The 23,770-nt window shown below is 38.8% G+C and overlaps 1 protein-coding gene across 37 annotated transcripts in view; it reads left to right on the forward strand.

Moving 5' to 3' along the window:
* Window positions 1-17,299, forward strand: part of NRXN3 (neurexin 3) — a 1,582,316-nt gene extending 1,565,017 nt beyond the window's left edge. For 15 of the 37 annotated variants that reach the window (XM_058739879.1, XM_058739880.1, XM_058739883.1 and 12 more), the window contains one exon: window positions 14,497-17,299. In XM_058739879.1, coding sequence (XP_058595862.1) covers window positions 14,497-14,798 — 302 coding nt within the window. In that variant the 3' untranslated portion in view covers window positions 14,799-17,299. The other 22 variants (XM_058739868.1, XM_058739859.1, XM_058739860.1 and 19 more) reach the window with 4 other exon arrangements.
* The last annotated feature ends 6,471 nt before the right edge of the window (window positions 17,300-23,770 follow it).

The following is a 23,770-nucleotide window of genomic DNA, read 5'->3' on the forward strand; positions in this document are numbered from 1 at the left end:
ATGAACGGGGGAGGGGCAGAGAGAGAGGGAGACACAGAATCGGAAACAGGCTCCAGGCTCCGAGCCATCAGCCCAGAGCCTGACGCGGGGCTCGAACTCACGGACCGCGAGATCGTGACCTGGCTGAAGTCGGACGCTTAACCGACTGCGCCACCCAGGCGCCCCAGTTCCAGCCTTTAATTTAAAGTCTAGTTTGTCTGATATAAGTATGGCTACTCCAGCTTTCTTTTGGCTTCCAGTAGCATGATAAATAGTTCTCCATCCCCTCACTCTCAATCTAAAGGTGTCCTCAGATCTAAAATGAGTCTCTTGTAGACAGCAAATAGATGGGTCTTATTTTTTTATCCATTCTGATACCCTATGTCTTTTGGTTGGCGCATTTAATCCATTTACATTCAGTGTTATTATAGAAAGATGCGGGTTTAGAGTCATTGTGATGTCTGTATGTTTTATGCTTGTAGCGATGTCTCTGGTACTTTGTCTCACAGGATCCCCCTTAGGATCTCTTGTAGGGCTGGTTTCGTGGTGACAAATTCCTTCAGTTTTTGTTTGTTTGGGAAGACCTTTATCTCTCCTTCTATTCTAAATGACAGACTTGCTGGATAAAGGATTCTCGGCTGCATATTTTTTCTGTTTAGCACACTGAAGATATCGTGCCAAGCCTTTCTGGCCTGCCAAGTTTCAAAGGAGAGATCAGTCACGAGTCTTATAGGTCTCCCTTTATATGTGAGGGCACGTTTATCCCTTGCTGCTTTCAGAATTTTCTCTTTATCCTTGTATTTCGCCAGTTTCACTATGATATGTCGTGCAGAAGATCGATTCAAGTTACGTCTGAAGGGAGTTCTCTGTGCCTCTTGGATTTCAATGCCTTTTTCCTTCCCCAGGTCAGGGAAGTTCTCAGATATAATTTCTTCAAGTACCCCTTCAGCACCTTTCCCTCTCTCTTCCTCCTCTGGGATACCAATTATGCGTATATTATTTCTTTTTAGTGTATCACTTAGTTCTCTAATTTTCCCCTCATACTCCTGGATTTTTTTATCTCTCTTTCTCTCAGCTTCCTCTTTCTCCATAACTTTATCTTCTAGTTCACCTATTCTCTCCTCTGCCTCTTCAATCCGAGCTGTCGTCGTTTCCATTTTGTTTTGCATTTCGTTTAAAGTGCTTTTCAGCTCCTCGTGACTGTTCCTTAGTCCCTTAATCTCTATAGCAAGAGATTCTCTGCTGTCCTCTATACTGTTTTCAAGCCCAGCGATTAATTTTATGACTATTATTCTAAATTCACTATCTGTTATATTATTTAAATCCTTTTTGATCAGTTCATTAGCTGTTGTTATTTCCTGGAGATTCTTTGAGGGGAATTCTTCCGTTTTGTCATTTTGGATAGTCCCTGGAGTGGTGAGGACCTGCAGGGCACTTCTCCTGTGCTGTGGTGTATAACTGGAGTTGGTGGGCGGGGCCGCAGTCCTACCTGATGTCTGCCCCCAGCCCACCGCTGGGGCCACAGTCAGACTGGTGTGTGCCTTCTCTTCCCCTCTCCTAGGGGCGGGATTCACTGTGGGGTGGCGTGGCCCGTCTGGGATACTTGCACACTGCCAGGCTTGTGATGCTGGGGATCTGGCGTATTAGCTGGGGTGGGTAGGCAAGGTGCACGGGGGCAGGAGGGGCAGGCTTAGCTTGCTTCTCCTTAGGTGATCCACTTCAGGAGGGGCCCTGTGGCAGCGGGAGGGAGTCAGATTCGCTGTCGGAGGTTTGGCTCCGTAGAAGCACAGAGTTGGGTGTTTGCGCGGAGCGAGCAAGTTCCCTGGCAGGAACTGGTTCCCTTTGGGATTTTGGCTGGGGTTGGGCAGGGGAGATGGCGCTGGTGAGCGCCTTTGTTCCCCACCAAGCTGAGCTCTGTCGTCCGGGGGCTCAGCAGCTCTCCCTCCCTTTGTCCTCCAGCCTTCCCGCTTTCTGAGCAGAGCTGTTAACTTATGACCTCCCAGACGCTAAGTCGCGCTTGCTGTCGGAACACAGTCCGTCAGGCCCCTCCGCTTTTGCCAGCCAGACTCGGGGGCTCCGCTTGGCCGGCGAGCCGCCCCTCCGCCCCGGCTCCCTCCCGCCAGTCCGTGGAGCGCGCACAGCCTCGCCGCCCTTCCTACCCTCTTCCGTGGGCCTCTCGTCTGCGCTTGGCTCCGGAGACTCCGTTCTGCTAATCCTCTGGCGGTTTTCTGGGTTATCGAGGCAGGTGTAGGTGGAATCTAAGTGATCAGCAGGACGTGCGGTGAGCCCAGCGTCCTCCTACGCCGCCATCTTCCCTCTCCGAATCCAATAAACTTTTTTATCTAGAAATAAATACCATGTAGAAAGCAGGCTTCTTCACCCCCTTCCTTGAGCATCACTCATGTCTTGAGGAAGAGGTTGTGAGAAGTCCCGAGTATATGCAGGACTCATTTTATGACACAGGTGACAGCCATCCCCACCTTCCTGGATTCCATATCCATTCTCAGAGTCTCCATTTTTATTCTAGTCCAAACCATGATTCAGAACTGAGCCATTGGTTCTCCCAGAAGAATCCCTCCCTGCTTCTTGTGGACATATAAAAATAGCAATCAGTGAAATATTTTTGTATCTTTCAAAGGAGGGACAGATGAGGATATTTACCTGACATACCTAATTCAAAAAAAACCTTGAAATCCTCAGGAAGTATTTGTTCTCCAAACTTCTCTCTTAGCCCACCCTACTTGTAATGTTTTAAGTCTTTCCCTGGAATTGCACTCAGATTCCCAAGAAGGTTTCCTTTTCCTTCCTTTCTCCACTGTTTTCCCTCAGAAACTTAAAATATTTACAGTTATACAAAGTAGTTCATTTGGGCCTCCTCTTGGACCTCACTTGTACACACTGAAGACAATGTCCCTTAGACAGCAGGATCCACTCTCCCAAAAAGGTGGGTCTGTAGCTTGAGTTACCTGATCATGTCTTTTGAATGTGTCAAGCCCAACTCGAGGCAGTTTAGACAACAATTTTTTTTTTAACAAGTGCATTCCCCAAGGTGAATCCTGATCAATGTAATTCTGTCTTATTGCATTTGATGTTTTTAAAAGTTTGACTTTACATTTAGACAGGTTATTTGGACATGGTGGGATACAAATGGTTGCATCAAAATATGCTGTTTCAAGTCAAATTATTGTATTATTTGTTCTCAATGGCAAGCATCATTCTAAAGCATTCTTAACACTCACCATGTAGAGGCATAGGTGGAGAACCATGTAGTTATTGATAATAAAACCTAACACACATAGCTAATGAAAGATTAAAATAAACCTGGGACATAATTATGAGCTACTAGCAATATTACTTTGTATCTTACATTAAAAATCAAACAAGCTTTGTGTATGTAACTGATGGCTGACTTATAAGCATGTATGTGCCCTATATTCAGGCTGTGTTGGCTTCATTTGAAACTATGGCTTCCATGGGTTTAAAAAATACAATTTTTATTTGCAAAGTGACAACCCCAAATTTTACTATGTTCAACTGTTTAAACCGGTGATTTCCAGAATGTTAATGGTGTCCTACTTGTATGAGTTTTAAAAAAAGCTATTTTGAAATAGGTAAATTACCCAAATTATGATAGATCTTCTCAAAACACCTCTTGACACCTCTTGTTATCCAGGAGTATGTATATACTGGAAGTCTCTTATTCTTTAAGTCTCGTACTTAGTCCAGTATGTTTCACACTTTAAAAAGTTGCCTACGGGCACCTGGGTTCCTTAGTTGGTTGAACATCTGACTCTTGATCTCAGCTCAGGTCTTGTTCTCAGGGTTGTGACTTCAAGCCCCACACTGGGCTCCACTCTGGGTATGGAGCCTACTTTAAAAAAAATTGCCTATGAAACAAAAAACAGCCTATCTGAATATTATCAAAACCAACTTTGTTGTAAAGAAGTCACTTGATACCTTGTGAGGCCATATGAGCATTTAGAGTCTTCTCATACAATACAATTCATTGTTAAAAGTATAAGTATTCAAAAAAATCAGTGCACCAAGGGTTTTTCTCTTCCTATATTATTGGGATGTTTTTTCCCTCCTTCTGCAACCTGCCAGCCGTCCTTTGTGAAGTTCCTACTATAATGATTAACATTATTAAACCAGAGACTAAAAATCTTGGTACGGACTGACCCATGGGGACACGTTATTATACTTATTTTAAAATAAAATAATAAAAGGGGCGTCTCATAGGGGGCAAAAGTCTAACTCATCCTCACAATTTATTCCTTTTCGTGAAAGTCACCCAGCAAAGTTCTCAGGAGTGACTAAGATTGTGTCAGAACCAGGTGCTCTCAAGTGTCTCACCTTTGTGGTTTGCCGACCTGGGTTTCCCAGTCCTTGGTTGGACATTAATATTCTCATAGGGATATAGTATTGACTATAACTCTCGGGATCTCTTCCAGTAGAGGCCGAGGCCATTTCTAAAAACTCCTTCCACTCACATACACACACACACACACACACACACACACACACACCTACTCCAACACTCTCCCTTCTCCTTGCCCCTCACCTTCCTCCTCTCCCTCTCTCTTTTCCATCTTTCTCAATAGAGATTGAATGGAACATCTGTTTCCCACATGATCTCTAGAAGACTGGAGATAGTATAGTTTACCCCAATGCAGTTTGAATATACCATGCTCATTTCCTATCTATTCTGTACTCTACAGATACTGACCCTGTGCCGCTGTGTTCTTCGGAGTAGAGAGGGTGTGAGCCTGATAAACGGAATAGCGTGCGTGGAATACACACACACACACACACACACACGCACTCATGCTATCCCATTTATCAGGCTCATTTTATGAACACTCTATTGTCACTGATGGTACCCCGGCAATGTGGCAAAACCCAAGAAAATCATATGGAACACTGCAATTATATCCTCTCTGTGACTTACAAAATATGCCTTGTAGGTCTGTGAATGAATATGGGATAAGCTTTCTAGAACAGATCCCATGAACCCATGTATATTTTTTATTTCACTTCCTATCACTACAGTCTCCACTTCAGCCCCCAACATGCATATACATAGGCACAAGCTTTCCTTCTTATAATTGGCAGGAAGCCTTGGGATGCCCTTTGCCCCTACTGGAAAGTCATGAAACTAAGTCTAGTACTTTCCTCCCACCCCCAAATCAGTTTTGTCTTGCTGACCTCTCCCCAACCCCAGCTTGCTGTTCTGTTTTTCTATTTTCCCTAAATGCAACTTACTTTAAGCATGTATTAACTTGATTAACATTCGTACAGTTAAAGGCTAATAGAAGATTACCCATTTGTCAGTCTTAGCCACTTTCTTCTCTTTCAAATGTCTACTTATGACGTACATCCAGACTGCACGCCCTTTTTATTTTTTTTAAAGAAAAGCGAAACCAAAAAAAACTTTTTTAAAAAAATGCAAAATTCATTTTTAAAGGAAATGCAAAATTTGTTTTTAATTTTGGCTATCACCAAAAGGGGAATCAACAAGCCAGAAAACAAAAAGCAAAAAGCAAAAAAAAAGTGTCCCCTGACTGCTCTGTCTGTGCCTCCTCAGCGTGTGCATCTGGTTGTTCATCTCTGAAAGTCTGTGAAATCCTTTTTCCTTTAAACTTTTTGGTTCTTTTCTCCCTTTTTGTTTGGGAATTAAGTGCTTTTTGTATTATATCTATCTATATATATATATCAATATGTTTCTTTTGATTGCTAGATCTTTAACTTTAGATTTGGTTTTATCCAAAATTATGAGAAAAAAGTTATGAATTGTTTTCTGCAATTTTCCCCCACTCCCTCTTTAAATGTGGAACAACTTCAGCCGCAGAATCCCCACATCCACATCTCTCAAATTAGCGCCTTCTCATTGGGAATCCTGTGCACCCATGGGTGGCAGGGAGAACGTGGATGATGTCATACAGACAGAACCATTTCTCTATAAGGAAGGGACTAGTAACCCAGCAAGTGGGCTCCCTGTACACTTTTGCCTCTCCATCACCTCTGCTAGTCTCCAACCCTCTCCCCTAACTCTAGATGGGGCTGTGTGGCTGCCGGTGAAGTTGTTCAACCTGAATGCATAAATCTAGTCTTCTTGTTTTTGCTTTTAATCTTTTGGTCATTATTATTAGTATTATTACTTTATGTATTTTGGCGACTTTTAGTAGGAAAAAAAGTTTAACTGTTTTTATTATTTGAAACTCTTTAATGAAACTGTAATGATTTTTGGAGTAATTGCATGTTGAAGAAGTTGCAGCTTAGGGTGTGTGAGATTGTGTTAGAGTTCTGTTCTTTATTTCTGTAGATGGGCATGTGTAGGCTCATTTGTTTTTGTATATTGCCCATCCCTTCCTTACAGCCAGAAGCTCTAATGCAGCTAGATCACTCCGTGCCGCCCTTACATGGACATGGCGACTCACTTACACTTTCACCCCCATCATCTTCATCTCTTGTGTTGTACACTCATAAATATGACCCTGCCCTCTCTGCATCCCTCCTCCCCACACTTCCCTTCCCTTAGCATTGTTCAAATTTATGTGCTGCCATCCATCCCCTTAAATCTAAAACTTGTCAAAAAGACAAAAATATTTAAAAGACAAATATATATCTGAGAACCTATAACAGTGCAGAAGTTCATTCAAAACCCTCCAGATTCAGAGAATTTTTAAAGGCAAATTATAAAAGTAAACAGGTTTTTTTTTTTAATTTTTTAAATCACTGCAATCGGAATTATTTCAAATTCAAAATCGATGCCCTCCCAAGCCCCTCAGAGAAAAACTTTGTTAAAGTGCAGATTTTTTTTTCTTTTCATGTTATGTGGTGTGGATGTATGTGTTGTTGCCTCCCTGTATCATCCTCTGTTGTAAATTATTATATTTGAAAAATTAGACATTTTGCTCAAAAGTTTTTTAAGAAATGACAACAAAAAAGCAAGTTACAAGAATGTGGCAATCCTATTTGTCCAAGAGCATTCTTACACAACTTTCTTTTATAAATTTTTCTTTCATGCCAAAAAACATGCGGGCAATTTGTTGATGTAAGTTGACTATAAATTAATATGGTATGCTTTTTTCATTTAAGTTATTTTATCTATATGGAAATGACTGCTTTCTTTGTTTTCCAAAAATAGCCTTTTTTTTTTAATTTGCTTTTACTTTTTTTTTTTCCCCTGCCCTTATACTGTGAATGCCTTGTGAATGTTATTTGCTCTCCTTTCCTCTAGTTTACTTTGGCCTTGATGTTAGTTTTATTTTCTACTATATGCTTTTGAAGACAGTATTAAATATTTTATTTCATTTGTGCCTATCTGCTTAATTTTCACTGTTATGTTTTGTGCTGAATTGCTTCTAATCAATGTGAACTCTACTGTTCATAGAAGGGGTGGGTAAGTTGTTCTCATCATCCAAAGGAAGCCTAGCCTCTTTGCCTGAACCAACTTTAAAGCCTTGAGAATAATGATATGCTCTACAGTGGGATGTTAACTTGGTTACAGCCTATGGGAGGCCTGTACCCCCAGAAGAAAAGAAGTTAACGCCAAGTATTATCAGTGGTAATACATCCTAATTTAACTCCTTAGAAAGCATTCAGGGAAATCAGTCCTTTATTGTATTTTCCTTCAGCAAAGGGAAATTAAGGTGCTCTCAAGTGACAATAGTAGAGTTTGGTTATCCAGGATTTTACCACCACCATCACTGCAGACTCCAAAATTGATTTTATTGAGAATGAAGGCATCAAGAATCCCAGGTGTCTAGGGTATTATCCTGTGATAATGATGGCTTTCAATGTATAGAATTAACTACTGGTGAAAACAAACACTCATATACAGAGAGCACACAATTCTGTCTCTCCTTCTCCCTCCCTGCATCCCTCCCAGCTTCTCCCTCCCTCCCAGCCTGTTTCTCTCCCCCTCAGCCTTTCCCTCCCTGTGTCCCTCCCTGCCTTTCTTTCTCTTCTTACCTCCTTCCTTGTCCCTCTCTCCCTCCCAGCATCTTTTCCTCTTCCCTCCCTGCCTCTCTATCTCCCTCCCCTCCAACTTCTCTGTCTGTCTCTTTCTCTCTGCTCCCCCCTCCTCTTTTCCCTTTCATTTAATAGTTGCTATTTCTCTCCTGGATTTAATCAAGTAAACTTTAAAAGGATCCTAAGATCCTACCGAGAAGAAACATGATAATTTTAGCATCTAAAGTTTTATTTAGGAAATCTTTCAGGTAGGTAAGTACTGCCATTTTGTGTGACCTTAGAGGTGAAAATACCCCCTGAGGTTAAAGGTATTTGGATTAATGTTGCCTTATGCACTTTGGGAAAGATAAGATGGATAGGTAAGGAGTGCTATATACCAGGAGCACTTGGGTGCTCTGTTGGTTAACTGTACAACTCAATTTTGGCTCAAGTCATGATCCCAAGGTTCATTTGGTGGGACTGAACCCCTCATAGGGCTCTGTACTGCTCTGTCTGCTTGGGAGTCTCTCTCTCCACCCCTCCCCTACTCATGTTCTTACTCTCTCATTCTCTTTCAAAATAAACATTTTAAGAAAAAGAAGGGCTGTATCATTTTTAAATAAACAGATTACTTGTTTCACTTTAATTTCAGATATAGTGTTATCTGAAACTGTTACAGAAATATCCTACTGAATGGTGGGTAATAGATGTATTTCCAACACAGTAGCTTTAATGAATGGGCTTTCTCTGCCTCAGTTTATATGATTTTATATTGTTTCATGTGCTGGATGATATTTTGGGTTTAAAACTAAGAACTTCCTAAATGGGGTGTTATTTTATCTAACAGAATTTATTTTTGTTGAGGAAGCTATCCATTGGTCAATTTAATAAAGGGTTAATCATTTTTTTAAATACAAGCTTTTTGAATTAGTTCATTCTTCAAAGCTGCATTTAAAATAGCCCCAATAACCTAGATCCTATATTATTATATTTGTACCCTAGCATGAGGCTACTACTTAAAAAAATGGTAAGAAAGTGATCAATGATGTATAGGCCCAAAACGTTAATAGAAATAATACTATTAACTGGCATTTTGAAGTAACAATGGATTCTATGCTAAATACTTAGTATGCATATAATTAACATTAACATGCATTATTATTCACACTGGTGTTTGAGATAGACGTGTTATTATTTACATTTGACAGAGAGTTTAAGAAATTTCACTGAACTCACATGGCTAGTAAACCACAGAGCTCTGATGCTAACCTGAGTATGAGTGGCTCTAGAGACAAAGCCCTTAATCAATAAGGAAATGAAAAATTCTACTGGGCATGCCTTATTTTACAATGTATAATGATATCCAGGGCCTTTGTCTCATCTTACCTGGGCATATGTTGAAAAATCGAATCTGTAGCCTTTCAGAATCAAATCCATTTCAGACAAACTAGGGGGAAAAATGCCCCACCTCAAGATTCTCGTCTTACTAAAATATAAGTTGAGCCCCTTGAGTTTTTCCGGAGCCTCCTCCCCTGGTACTTGGCATGTTTGTCCATGGCAATTTTTCCTGAAAGTGGAGAAGAATTTCATGATTGCAGACTTCAGGACCTTTATGTGCTACAAGTACACACTGCTTTGGCACCAAGTAATTAAGTGAATGTCATTCAACAACTAATTTATGGGGGAAAAGGATGATTTTTCCGTATTACATGACTATATCTCAGTAATGAATTAGAAACATGCAAATAAGAGATGAGGTAAAGAACCTAAATATAAATAAAATAAATTCAAGGAATTGGAGCATGGTGTCCTCTCTCAGTCTGGCTCTTTAGTGTCATTGTTTTGGTATTTTTGTGACTTCTCAGACTTGAATGTCTCCAGAGAGGAAAAGGTTGGAGCCACATTGAAATTTCATGCTGCCCTTGTTTTTTCAGATGACCCACTACATTCACTATCACCTGTGAAATTCTCACAGTTCAGAAGAGTTCTATTAAATTTTTAATACACTGTCTTTTTCGATGGCAGAGAGCCCCTTTTGCTGGATATCAGCCCTAGACACATGAATTATATATCTATAAATACACTCATAAAGCAAAAAAGCAGGGCAGCCTTCAGGGCTAAAATAGACCTTTTATATCCCTAGTGATCCCTCTAGTTTAAAGAAAAGCACAACCCTGTCAAAAACGGGTATATATTCCTGATTTAAAATGCTAAGGTTAAGGAATAAAGATAGTTCTTATTCCAAGCCAAAGACAAATTCTGGGGAGGGAACAGGAAATTAGGGTGTTGATGGCCTACAGGGTTTCTGTCCCTCTGCCTGTAACCCCTTATGATTTTAGGCTTGCTGCTTCTATGAATATGAATCTTTATAAGCATAGACATCTGGTAGATCACTGACTCCATAGTCTTTGGATATTGGGGAAAAAAAAACATAGCTGCTCCAACATTTCTGAGGACAATCACTTTGGATTAAAACAAACATAACATCTTAAATAGCTTCCTACAGTCTAAGTTATTTCTGTTAAGGATCTAATCATGGAAAAATACATCCCTCATCTCATCTCAAAGGATGTGTGCCCTCATATTCCCTAGGACACTAAATAATCATCCTAAATCTTAAAGATGGAATTTGATATTAAAGTAGATTATACACCCTCACACACCTGTCCCAGGCACCTTGCACTATTCTCTAAAATTTTCCACCTATTTTTACTCCAATTTCCATTTGTAACAACAATTCCTGCATCCCAGTTGACTTTCTTTTAAGCTGAAGACACTCTTCCGATTTTCTTGAGAGGGCAGGAAAGGGGGTGGATTATGAAAGCTTCTACTATTCTCCCACTGGAATTGGGGCTCACATTTCCCTGACAGGGGGCATCATTTATCATTTTCTACCACTGCTGCCAGGATTAATAACAAAATGGCAAAGAAAACTGAAGATTAGTAATTTGGACACATTCTTTTGTTTAAACTCTAAAATAGCATACCTAACATTTTTGGTTTGAAAATAAGCTCTTATCATTTCACTTAGGGGCTCATCAACCTTTTAGAAGCTCTTTATAAATAAGCGAGCTTTAGGACTCTCCTTCCACTTCATTATGAAAGTGATGGTTTTCAGTTATTTTTTTTTAACACGAGAAAGATTAAAAGGTGTTGAATTGAGAAGTGAATAGCAAAAGAAAGTGGGGGCGATTCAACTGCAGAGTGAGCAATTTGTAGATTTTGTAGATTTTTTACAACAAAGACACTGCAGAAGCTTTAGATTGAAAAAAAGGGGTGGGGGGGGGGGGAAGGAGGCAAATTTAAGACTGCAGTTGGGTGTCACAGATGGTACACTAAAATTGCAAATGAATGCCACTCTGTAATCATGAAGACAGTAATCTTAATCTCACTTAAAGGGACACCAGCACACTACTTAACAATTTGCCTTTATATTTAAGTTATCCATACCAGGCTTTTGCCTTTCAACACATCGGTTACTCCTGATCCTTTACCCCAGTTTCCTCTCTGCTTAATATATGTGGAGTGGATTTTTTATCATTTCCCTAAGGAACAAATACTGTCAGTATTTGTGCCAGGAAAGAGCACATGTGCTAAACCTTTGTTCTAGGTGGGATGGGTAAAAAATCCTGTCTTGTTCTCTGAAGGAAAGTAAAATCATCCCTGAGTAATCTCTAGGGAACCTTCAAACAGATTGCATGGGCCATCTCATCTCTCTTCTCATTGCCTTCTCTTTTCTACTTACACACTGCCTTCTTCCATGGGTCACCTTAAATATAACACTTGCCACCCCCACCCCACTAGAAGAATAAGGAGAGAAACTCAGGGTTAGTTTTAGTCCTGGCTTACCTTTAGGGAACTGTGCTCCAAATCCCATTTATGAAACCTAGAAAAAGTTGTAAATTATGCATTAAATCAGTTGCAAGATATATGAATTATATATATTCACAATGTAAAAAAAAAAAAAAAAAGGCATGCTGGTCCAGTAAAGCAAGTCTAATGATGAATCTGCAAAGATCATTTTACTCAATAGTTTGAAACACCCAGCACTGGAAGAGAAGTTTGGGGTTAGAGCATAACCCAAAACATCATCCTGAAATTCTCAGAAAGGTTGTTTTATTTTGCTATGTATGGTAACATCATCAGGTAGGACAGAGATGATTATCCCTTCCAAATAATACACATCATGTACATTATTGCCACCCTCCCCCACCTCAGTTTCTCTCTGTATAACACAATGTTATTGGATAAATATGGAGGAAGTAAAGCTTCTGAAATGGGTACAAATAGTTCTTCTCAGGTGCTTTGAAGGTATGCAATAGCTTTCCTCTTAGAAGGCCCTTCTCTTTAGCACACCTGAAATCTGGACAGTTTACATGCAGCAGTTCTAACTGAGGCACAGGGAAATATTTAAAGACACATGGTATGGAAAGCTAAGCAGGAGAGTTCTTATTTGTGAGTCCATCTTTATAGGAAGAACCTGGGAAGACCATGTAAACTAAAGACTTGTGCACTTAGAACTTGTGATATTATCACATGCCTGGCTTTGTCACCAATAAGGGGTACCTCAGCAAAATCACATCTGATAACAGGCGTTCACACCAACCATCCCATCAGGGCAGTTGCTATGGAGGGCAGAACAGACAAGAACATTGTACCTGGCTGAGAGCTTAATGACCCAGCTCAGAAAGAAGCTGTCAACAATAATATCATATTAGCAACTCAACTGTCTATCTGAAACAGGGAAACATCATGCCCTCCCAGCTAGAGTGTTTTTTTTAAAACAACAATACATTTTGGAAATAAATTCAATGAGGAGACATGAACTGTAACTTCTGGAGATTCTTTCTCTGTTTGAAAAATAACATTGTAAAGAGACACAGAAGACCTTGATTATCTTGCTTACATACATGAGTAATAAACTTGGCCCTACAATTAAGTAAGCACCACAGAATATTTGTGGTCCCCATGATTTGAAGGCACTCTGATTTAGTGAACTATTCTGCACTGTCTTTCCTGACCTAGTCCACATGTTTATAAATGCAATAACTAGGGTCTGTGGGTAAACCAATTTATTTTTCCCATTTTGGATAAGAATCGCTGATTTTAAAAACTCACTTTGCTATCTCTACATCTCTGAATCTAAATTTCCAGTAAATCATGGGTATCTAGTCGGGGTATTTAAAAATCTAGTGTTGAGCTCAGCATATACTGCATATAGCATAAAAGCAATGCATAAACATAATGTGAGACCAAGGCAAGGTGAGTTGTCATTTAATAGGGCAATTTCTGGAAAAGATAGTCAGAATGAGTTTGTTAGATGAACATTTGAACCTCTTATGAGCTCCCTTTACTTAGCATATAGTAAATGTACACTGAATTTCATAAATGTTAAATAAAAGGTAGTAGCTTAAAATACTAAAGACAAGGTCTTTTACATTCCTTGATCTTGATCTCTGGGACCTGAAGAATATGTCATACTCATCCTCATGGGAGCAAATACATAGAAACCCAAAAAGAGAATAAAGAAATGCTAGGGTTCATAAATTAGTCACATGCATGTGCATGTACGCACGTATACACACACACACACACACACACACACAGTTTTGCTAGCCTGTCAGTTTTTGCAATAGAATGATTGAATGCCATTATCCTGTAAGCAGATCCTGGAATCAGCGTATTTGAATTCTATCTAAATAATTACTTGAGAGTATCTTAAAAACCTAAGAATTTCAGACTTCGGTGGCAAGAGGCATATAATAGGCTCTAAATCAGCTTAGAATGGTTAGTCTACGATAAGAAAGGATCCATGTGTGGACATAGGTCATTCTATGATAATCTGTGATACCTAATCAATCAAATACAGTCACTGAGAATGACTATGGATTGTATCTACAAATATACTAATTCTGTTTTTCTTTTTCTTTTCAATCCCAGGAGGTGAATTAGTTATCCCTCTTCTTGTAGAAGACCCTTTAGCTACCCCTCCTATTGCTACTCGTGCACCTTCCATTACACTCCCCCCTACCTTTCGCCCCCTCCTCACCATTATTGAGACCACCAAAGATTCCCTGTCCATGACCTCTGAGGCGGGGTTACCTTGCTTGTCGGACCAAGGCAGCGATGGTTGTGATGATGATGGCTTGGTGATATCTGGGTATGGCTCAGGGGAAACCTTTGACTCTAACCTGCCCCCTACTGATGATGAAGATTTTTACACCACCTTCTCCTTGGTAACAGATAAGAGTCTTTCCACTTCAATCTTCGAAGGTGGCTACAAAGCACATGCGCCCAAGTGGGAATCCAAGGACTTTAGACCTAACAAAGTCTCCGAAACTAGTAGGACTACTACCACATCTTTGTCCCCTGAGCTGATCCGCTTCACAGCTTCCTCCTCGTCTGGGATGGTGCCCAAATTGCCAGCTGGCAAAATGAATAACCGTGATCTCAAACCCCAGCCTGATATAGTCTTGCTTCCGTTGCCCACTGCCTATGAGCTAGACAGCACCAAACTGAAGAGCCCACTAATTACTTCCCCCATGTTCCGTAATGTGCCCACAGCAAACCCCACAGAGCCGGGAGTCAGACGGGTTCCGGGGGCCTCAGAGGTGATCCGGGAGTCGAGCAGTACAACAGGGATGGTCGTCGGCATTGTGGCTGCTGCCGCCCTCTGCATCTTGATCCTCCTGTACGCCATGTACAAGTACAGGAACAGGGACGAGGGGTCCTATCAAGTGGACGAGACGCGGAACTACATCAGCAACTCGGCCCAGAGCAACGGCACGCTCATCAAGGAGAAGCAGCAGAGCTCGAAGAGCGGCCACAAGAAACAGAAAAACAAGGACAAGGAGTATTATGTGTAAAAACGACACCGCCAATCATTACGTGAATTTATGACACAGAATTATTTCTATAGAAATCTATAAATACTTGGAAAACGAGGTTTCACAGATGTCAGAACTGTTACAACTATGAGATGGGGTGTACCATGACCATGGTGGGGAAAACCATTTTTAAAAGGACACACACAAAGATGTACCTAAAACGTTCAGCCATGGCTGCTTTGATTCAGTCATCGCTCGGAGACAGAACACTCTTTCTGCCCTGCTGTATCATAAAGCACACACTTTGCGCTCTGGAGCAACCAGATGGCTCCCCCACTTTCGCGGACTTGGAAGCTTCCTTCTCTTGAGGACTTTTCACCCAAGGTAGAAGACTTCATGGCTTACTTGTTCCATAACTCCAAGTGAGTCTGTAATGATGTTTGTGAAGCTTGACTGTAACAATCTGTAACAATGTTTTCTTTTTTCTTTTTTTTTTTTTTGGTTTAATTATGTAAAAAACAAAAACAAAAAAAAATGAAAAAAAATGAAAAACAAAAGCAAACAAAAAAACCCACCCTTATCTGGTTTTGGCCAGTGTACGTGTAACTTTTCAAGATCTGAGGGGAAAAAATGGCTTTTGGGTTTTTGTTTATTTTTTGAGAATGACTGGACATAAGAAGAAAAAACAAACAAAAAACTCAGAAAACAAAAATAAGAGAGACTATTGCCATATGAACTCAAAAGCTACCATGGTGTTCACTCTACATATCAGGTTGTGGTATTTCTAGAATCTGTTGTTTGTTTCCTATACGATGCTTTGCTGAAACACATAGCAAAATCACATGATGGATGATAGTATTGATTTGAAAAGCTGGTCCCTCAGGATCTAATTGCAGAATTTGCCACCCAAACCCTGAATAGGTGGGGTTAGGGCTGGTTTTATTAGAGCTATTGGCTTTACTTAACAATATTGTTCCTGTTCATTAGCCCAGCCAAATTGTGGTAAAGGAGAAAGCCCCACAAACTAACACAGAGCCTTTCCTAGGGAAGGTGAAGAGGGGGTGGGCTGGATCTGCGACTGATTGAAATGCATGCAAATATAAAAAGATGAGACAATACTAATCGTCTGTTAAAGAATCAAAACAGACAATAGGGGAGTTCAATGTGTGATGGAACAACAAAAGGTCACACAAGCCAAACATGGCATGACAGAGTGCAAAATACATAGTTCTTCCCCCACCCCCAACATGATGTTTTTCATAGTGGTTTGATTTTGTAGCCTGACACTTACAGATAACTCTGTCCTTCCATTTGCTCACATCTCCCTTCACCCATCTTTTCTAAAAACAAATAAATAATAAATGAATAAAGCTGCTGTGACACACAAAAAAAGGAATTTAATAGTATAATATATATATAAATAAATATATATACAGATATATTTATCATGGTATGTTTGATGGGATGACTGAAACAGGAAAACTGTTAAAGTCTTGAAGTGGAATGAGAATGTTGTTTTAAAAGAAAATAACAAAACAACAAAAAGTAAACCTTAAAATGTGAAGAAAGTGTGAGTTTTAGTTTTGTCACAGTTAACTGTGTCAAAGAGAATAAACAATCTTCTCAGATTTTGTTTACATATTTTACTACATTTTTGCTGGTATAATTCCTTAGCCACCTATGTACATACTGCTTTAAGAACTGTTCTTTCCTTTCTATTTGTTTATTTCCGTTTGTTTGGTTTATATTCCAGTTGTATGTCTTTCTTTTTGAAAAGAGGAAACAATGTACAGAAAAACAATAAACTGGTTGTGTGGCCATAGCTATCCAAAAAGCAAGAGACAAAGCAAGACAAATATTCACACAAAAATGAAGTATGTCTTCTGGAGGGTAGGATATATACAATTTCTTTTGTACAGATGAAAATCAATCAGCTGTTTAGATTTAGAAATCTACTCTTGCTGGTCTTTGTAAGTTGCATGAATATTTGACTTTGAAAAATACCTTAAAGACATGGGGCAAAAAGCGAAATCTAAACAATGGTAGCCTTTACTAATGTGTATGGAAAGAGGTGTTCCTCATTATCTGATATTTCAATGTGTTAAGAGTTTTGGATTTTTTTGTTGTCATTAAAAATGACAGGATTATAAAGAGATATCAAAGCACGATTTTAGATAACTTAAATGGCCCAACCTATATGAAGTTGATTATATCTCGATGTCTGTAAAAGATTGCTGTTTTTGGAGTCTTGAGGTCTTGTGAACTGATTTCCTGCTTTCTTTCTTTACATTTTTTTTATTTGAGTAAAAATACATTTGTTATATTCCTTTTAGTGTAAGTTTCTATTTGGACAATTTTATGGGAACATGTGCATTCTGTATGTGAGCTTCTATCATATTCCTGTTGTTTTATGAGCAGACTCTTAAGGAATTTATTTTATGATGTTGTGAAGTTACTGCTTTTTCTTTTTCCTTTCTCTTTTAGTTCATATTTGCATTTTCGTTCAAGGATATGCTTAGCAATAAAATGTTCTTCCCAAAGCCTTGTATGATGATGGCATTTTTATTTTCTAAACATTTTGTAAAAGATCTTGCACTGGGGCTAAATGTATCATATCTTATAAAAGCCGGGTAAGCTAGGACCATGTGAAATAAAATATTCTAACTAGTTACTAAGTACTTATATAAATTTATCAAAACTGGCATATTTATGGGCTAAACAACTATGTCTGTCAACTGAGACATTATTATTTAGATTGCTATGATAGGGTAAGCAGGAGGGAAAACACTTCTGAACAGGTAAGAAGATAGAAGCATTGTATTCTGGGAAAGATGATTAGATACTATACATATATTTTAAAATGTTTGGTAGCTTTAAAGTATTTTCTGCAAATCAACAAACTGAACAGTTTTCCAGAACCTTGTTTATATAATGCCTTAAGCCCCGGAAAGCTTTAGATGCCTTCTCTCCAAGTCTCCTGGCATATTGAAATATTTTTTACAAAAACTAAATCCAAAAGCAAAATATAAATGAGTGCTTAAATTTTAACAGACTTCGTTTTAGATTTTCAGATTATAAAATTCTGCAAACATTCATCATAGCTGGAACTTTTCTCATATCTCAGGTGTCCTTGATTTGCTGGTTCCCTAAGCACACGCTTACTTTGCCAATTGGACAATCCATCATGATACTTCACATATTTCACCATGATCCTGAAATGTGGGTTAACTCAACTGGTATGCTCTATCCATATATCGGTTACCAGTTTTCAAAGAGAAAAGCAAATTTAGTTAATAAACTTGTTCCTTCACATTACATTGAATGGTTATGCTGTTGATTCTCACAGGAATGGGAAAAAATGAGCTCAATGATGTCAAACTATGGAAAGTTCCTTTCTTCCTTTCTCTTTCAGATAATTTATGTAAATTAAATCAATCATTTATTTCCATAGTTTCCATAGTGTTCCAGGTACTGTGTCAAATGTTTCAGATCTGTGTAATGTGTTTAATCCCCAAGCGGTAGACAGTATTTTCCTCATTTTAAGATGAAAAGAACAAGACACAAAGAACTTAATGACAACTTGGCAAATACACTTCTAGTCATGTTAAAAGTTAGGCCTTGCTGACATGGAGGTTAGGGGGAATGCCATGGAACAGGTACAGGCATTGAGACCAGAGAGGGTTGAGTTGGAACCCCAGCTAGACTACTCACTATGTATGGGAAAATTTCACAGTCTCTCTGAAATTTGGCTTCTTCACCTGAAAAATGTGACATCTCAATGACCTTGCCTTGCAATGTACTTTGCGGAAAAATGAAATAATAAGGTGTTTTAATTGTGACTGATAACAGAGTAGGGGCTCAACAAAGTTACACTCCTTTACTTCCAGTCCTGTGCTATTCTGATAATGGTAGCTGTCTTTCAGAATTAGAAATCCTGCCCTAAATTCTACACTAATAACGAGATTTATTTAGTTGTCGTCAAACAATGTTGCCACATCATAACTAGGGTTTGCTACTTACAATACACAAACCTAGTCTTTTTCTAGTCATATGCTTTTATTGCAAGCATGATTGCAATGAGTAAATATGTGACGTTGAAATATGGTAGCATTCATTTTTTCTGACAGCACATTTTAAGCAAGTGGTCAGAAGTTGGGTTGTGTATGTAAAGGGAGTCTAGATTTGAGAAAATTTGCCAGAGAAATTTCCAAATAATGGTTAATATGATATATTTATCAAGATCTAAGTGACATTGGTTAAAATTCATCGACAGAAGTACTTTTTCACTGTCTTTCCATGAGAAAGTGTTGAGATTAACACCATCTCTTTTAAATGTGCTTAACTTTGTCAGCAGGCTTTGGAATCAGAAAAGCTTAGTTCAGATCTTGGCTCTGAATCTTGGGTCTGTCCTTCACTAGCTGTGAAACTTTGAGTAAGGTGTGCAGTGACTCTAGCTTCATCTGTGAAATTGGAATGATACTGTCCTCCTCTTAGTGCTGTTCTATAATTAAATGAGCTGATGTGAATGTAAGTGCCTGGTTATAAGCACAGTGCCAGGCCCATAGCCCTCAAACAATGATGGCTAATATTGCTGTTTTAATCATCTGGTATTATCCTAGGAAAAAATAAGGCAAAATTCCTTCTAAAAGTTTAGAAAGGATACATATTAGAGAGGCTCAGAGCAATCATACTCTTTCACTTAAAATCATAATTGTTTTCATTCCCCTATAACTGAAATCACATTGATTCTTTGAGCTCTTCTTGAGTATTCCAACAGAAATGTTCATACCCTTACAAAACCCATTACTTCAGCTCCTTCCAGATAGGGAGCATAAGAAAGATTCAAATGGTAACCTGTTCTGTACCTCAAAGGACAGTCTTCTATCCCTCCCAAATACAGAGTTGTCATTGCCTTAGACACCCTTTCAAAACTCTATATTGGCTTTCCCACCATAAGCTCTCTAAATATCACTATTTAATATATAATGCAAGAAGTACTCTAAGCATTTATTCTTTTGATAATTGAACCAACACTTAACACTTCTGTGCCACCCAATCTACTATTGGCTGTTGCTACTTGTTTAAATGAAGACAGATAATGGATACAAGGCTTTTTGTATGGTGTAGACCCAGATAGGCCAAAGTTCTCTTTGCTCTATTCAAGTTGAAGTTTGATCTTTCTTCAAAATATCCAAGCCCTGTACTTGTCTCAGTTCAGTTAACATCTTGATGATTCAGTTTGAAATTAGTTTGGTTATTAATATATTTATTGGACATTGACTAAATGATGACTCTATCTTAAGTTGAGAGCTTAGGGAGTTTATAACATACTAAAGGAACACAAATAATGATACCACGGTGAATACAAATTGGCTGTCAAAAAGTACAGAATATATTCTTTGGAGGTTCAGAAGAAATTACTTAAGGGAAGGTTTCACAGAGGAGGTGACACGTTAGGTAAAACTTGAAAAATTGATAAGCAGAGATCAGGGCTGCATGTCGTTCCAAGCAAAGCATTAAAATGGAAGCAAGCAGGATCAAAGCCATAATTTGGATGGATCACAGACTATGTATTAAGTGCATTATGGATGGTGTGGCTCAGAAGGTTTTTGGAATTTTGTCAATGCAAGGAAAGAATAATGGGAGAGTGTCTTGAGAAGTGCTCAAGGTCAAGGGCTACTTTGTTGTTGAGTGCAGAAGACACAAACATGTTTGAAGAGAAAGGTAATAACTGATAACATTCTCAGAGAATGTAAAGGATGATTGGAGAGATCAAGTTTCCATATAGAGATGTTACTCTGAACAAAGCAAAGGACGATCATTCTTCTGATGTAACAACAAAGGAGAGAGTGGGATTAAAAAAACAACAATAACAAAAAACAGCTGGTAATATTGTAGTGGAGGTGACAGAAGTTGAGACAGCTATAGTGAGAGTGCCTCAATGTTCAAGATAAGGGCAAAGTCACATAACTAACAGTGAGACTATGAGCACATGGCTGAAGTCTGTTGATAACCCTATTAGGAAGACAGCTAATAAAAGGATCAGTAAGAGGTCAATTGTCATTACCTGGCATTAAAACTAATACTTTATATTTTTGCTACATTTTTTTTTAATTTCTTCACTTGAAATCTGATCTTGTGGTTCTAAATTTAGAGTTCTTTCAATCATATAATGCTTTATCTAGAGAAGCAAACCACTTTATCCTTTTTTTTTCTCCAGAAGCATTTGGAGTGGAAATTCAGGAAGAGGATGATAGGATGCTGCTTGTAGCCTACTCAGGCTGCCACAACAAAATACTATAAGCTTACGCAACAGAAATTTATTTCTCACAGTTCTGGAGGCTGAGAGTCCCAGATCAAGATCTGGTAGGGTTTGTTTTTTTATGAGGGTTTTTTTTTTCTTGCCTTGTATAGAGCAGCCTTCTACCTCTGTCCTTTTGTCTATGCATGTTCTAAGAGGTGGTGAGTGTGAAAGAGAGATCTTCCTCTTTTTATAAGACACAGTTCAGTTGGATCAGGGTCCTACCCTTATGACCTCTTTTAACTTTACTTTCTAAAGATACTTTCTCCAAATACAGTCACATGGTGGATAGAGCTTGAACATATGAATTTGGGGTAGGGAGGAGACACATTTGGTCCATCGCAGATGTATATGGTATTGGGAATTGATAAGGTGAAAACTTCAAGAGCTCAAAGAAATAAAGGAATTCAGAATCAATTCTAGCCTTGTTGCAGTGGCTGCATGGGTGAGGTAAAACTGCATATAAATCTGTGAGAGAATACACCACAGAGCAGGATAGAATCATAGGAATAGGTGCCAGGATTTGGAAGCAATGTTAGGGTTATATGAGAGAGAGACCATAGGAGACAGGAATAGCTAAAGGGAACCCAGGGTTAGATTTGGAGGTATATTAAGTGAATAGTGTGAGCTTCAGGAGGCTGTGAACTTTTGCAGTAGTTAGGTACATGAGTTCTGGAGTCAGAATGCCATAGCTTGTATTCTAGTGCTATAACTGGAGATAAATTATTTGGTCCATCTAAGACTCAGCTTTCATTCCTATAGAAGGAAATTTTATTGTCCACCCTTGTTGCAGTCTGGAGTTCTCTCTTGTCCAGCAAGAGAGCAGGCGCAGAATTGGATATGAGAATGCTAATGCCTGGGAGGAGACAAGAGTGCCAAACAGGGGTTTTGTTCCCATTATTTATTGAGCTCACAAGATATTATCCACGTGGTGAACGTGAGGAAAACAATATCTTACACACGTGAACATGGAGAAAACAATCAGATAGTAATCATTAACTTGTATGTGTAAGAAGCAAAGGGTCTGGGAGGCAAGTGGAGTTTGTGATCAAAGTGCAATAGTATATTGGCATCAGATGGAAAGTAATTTCCTGCAGGTGATAAAACAAGTTACTCGTGATACCAATACAATATCTCGCTAGCTAACCTCAGGCACTTTTGCCCCATGGTGGCGGCTTTCCGCCCTAAGCTTTTTTTCTAACCCATTTATGTAAGTAGAACCTATTTCCCCACAACCTAACTTGTAGGTATGTCAGGAAATATTGAAGAAAATAATTGCTTAGCTTGTCCCTGGCACATAATAAACCTTACTAAATGTTGGTCATTATTAAAATGTGGCCTTGTTATTTGACTCAGGCAGGATCAAAATTAGCTACTACTCACATGGCTATCCAGCACCAAAAAGGGCATAAAAATATAGAAATTAGGCTATCACCCAGAGTATTTCCCTAAGTTTTTCATTTTCCAAGAAAATACAAAATTCAGTTGCCTACTCATTGGCAGTTTTCCCTTCACTGCATGACAGTCCTCTGTTTCCAGGCTCCAGCTTGGATCATGCCCATACCTGCTCACATCTAAGATTTCCACTCCTCCCTCCATTTCCAGCTCTCAGCTTTCCTTCAGCAGCTAGTCAATCAGACAATGAGAAGCCAAGAGTCCTTCAGTAAATCTTGTACCCCATTATTGATATGCATTATTTTTTAAATTTGGCTTTTTATTATAAACATTTTAAAGATTCTCAAAAGTACAGAGAATAGTATAACAACCCCCACAGCTCTCATCTGACTTTAAGCAGTATTAATACTTTGCTTGTCTTGTTTTATCTATGCCCATCTTCCCACGAAAGAATATCTTTTAATACCACACAGTGTTAAAAACAAAGAATAAAGAACACTGAAAGAGTAGTTACTATTGGGTCCCTTGACCTGAGTCTTTTTCTTAATCAATGTGTTTCAGAGTAACTCTACCTAACATTCGTTCTGACAATTAATGGCATAATTCCAGTTCTTTATTCAATGACAACATAAAAGAGCAGATTAACTGCTAAGTACACTCTTCATTGTTTAATGAGATTGCCTGAAAACCAAAAGGATTTTTCAGCTTGTACGTTATTTCAATTCAACTGTGCTCAATCACTTTTTGAAATGAATAAAAGTGTCTATAGATTATATACAACTGCTCTATATTTTGTAAAACATGACATCTTGCAAAAGAATCTATACTCTCTTTCAAGGGAGTGGGTGAGGGAGAATACTACTATTGGCATCTGTGGAAGCCAAGAAATATTCACTTTTACCTCTAGAAATGTGATCGCAAATCTACTAGCATATTTCCCTGGGGCTGTATTCATGTATTTGCAATAAGTATAACTACACTGAATTTGCATGAGTCTACATAGAAGAGAGAGCTCATTAAGCACATTTCAAAGTTATGATTCTATTACTACTCCATTGTCTATTGATAATGGTGATTTTCTCTTCTTTGCCCTCACTCACCTGCAATTTTTGACCTACAAATTTAATCATAAAAGTATCATGAAAGATAGAAGGAGAGAGAGTTATAGACTATTTGATAGTATACTCGTCTTTATCACAAAATCATACTAAGTGTTAGGGAGAATGGCTAGAACCACCACAAAACCTTGCTTCTTGGTTTCATGGGACAGAATGAGAAGTAAAATAGTAGGTTTCATTAAGTAAACAATTTTCGC

Source organism: Neofelis nebulosa, chromosome 7 (assembly GCF_028018385.1).
Source record: "Neofelis nebulosa isolate mNeoNeb1 chromosome 7, mNeoNeb1.pri, whole genome shotgun sequence".
In the NCBI taxonomy this organism is placed as follows: domain Eukaryota; kingdom Metazoa; phylum Chordata; class Mammalia; order Carnivora; family Felidae; genus Neofelis; species Neofelis nebulosa.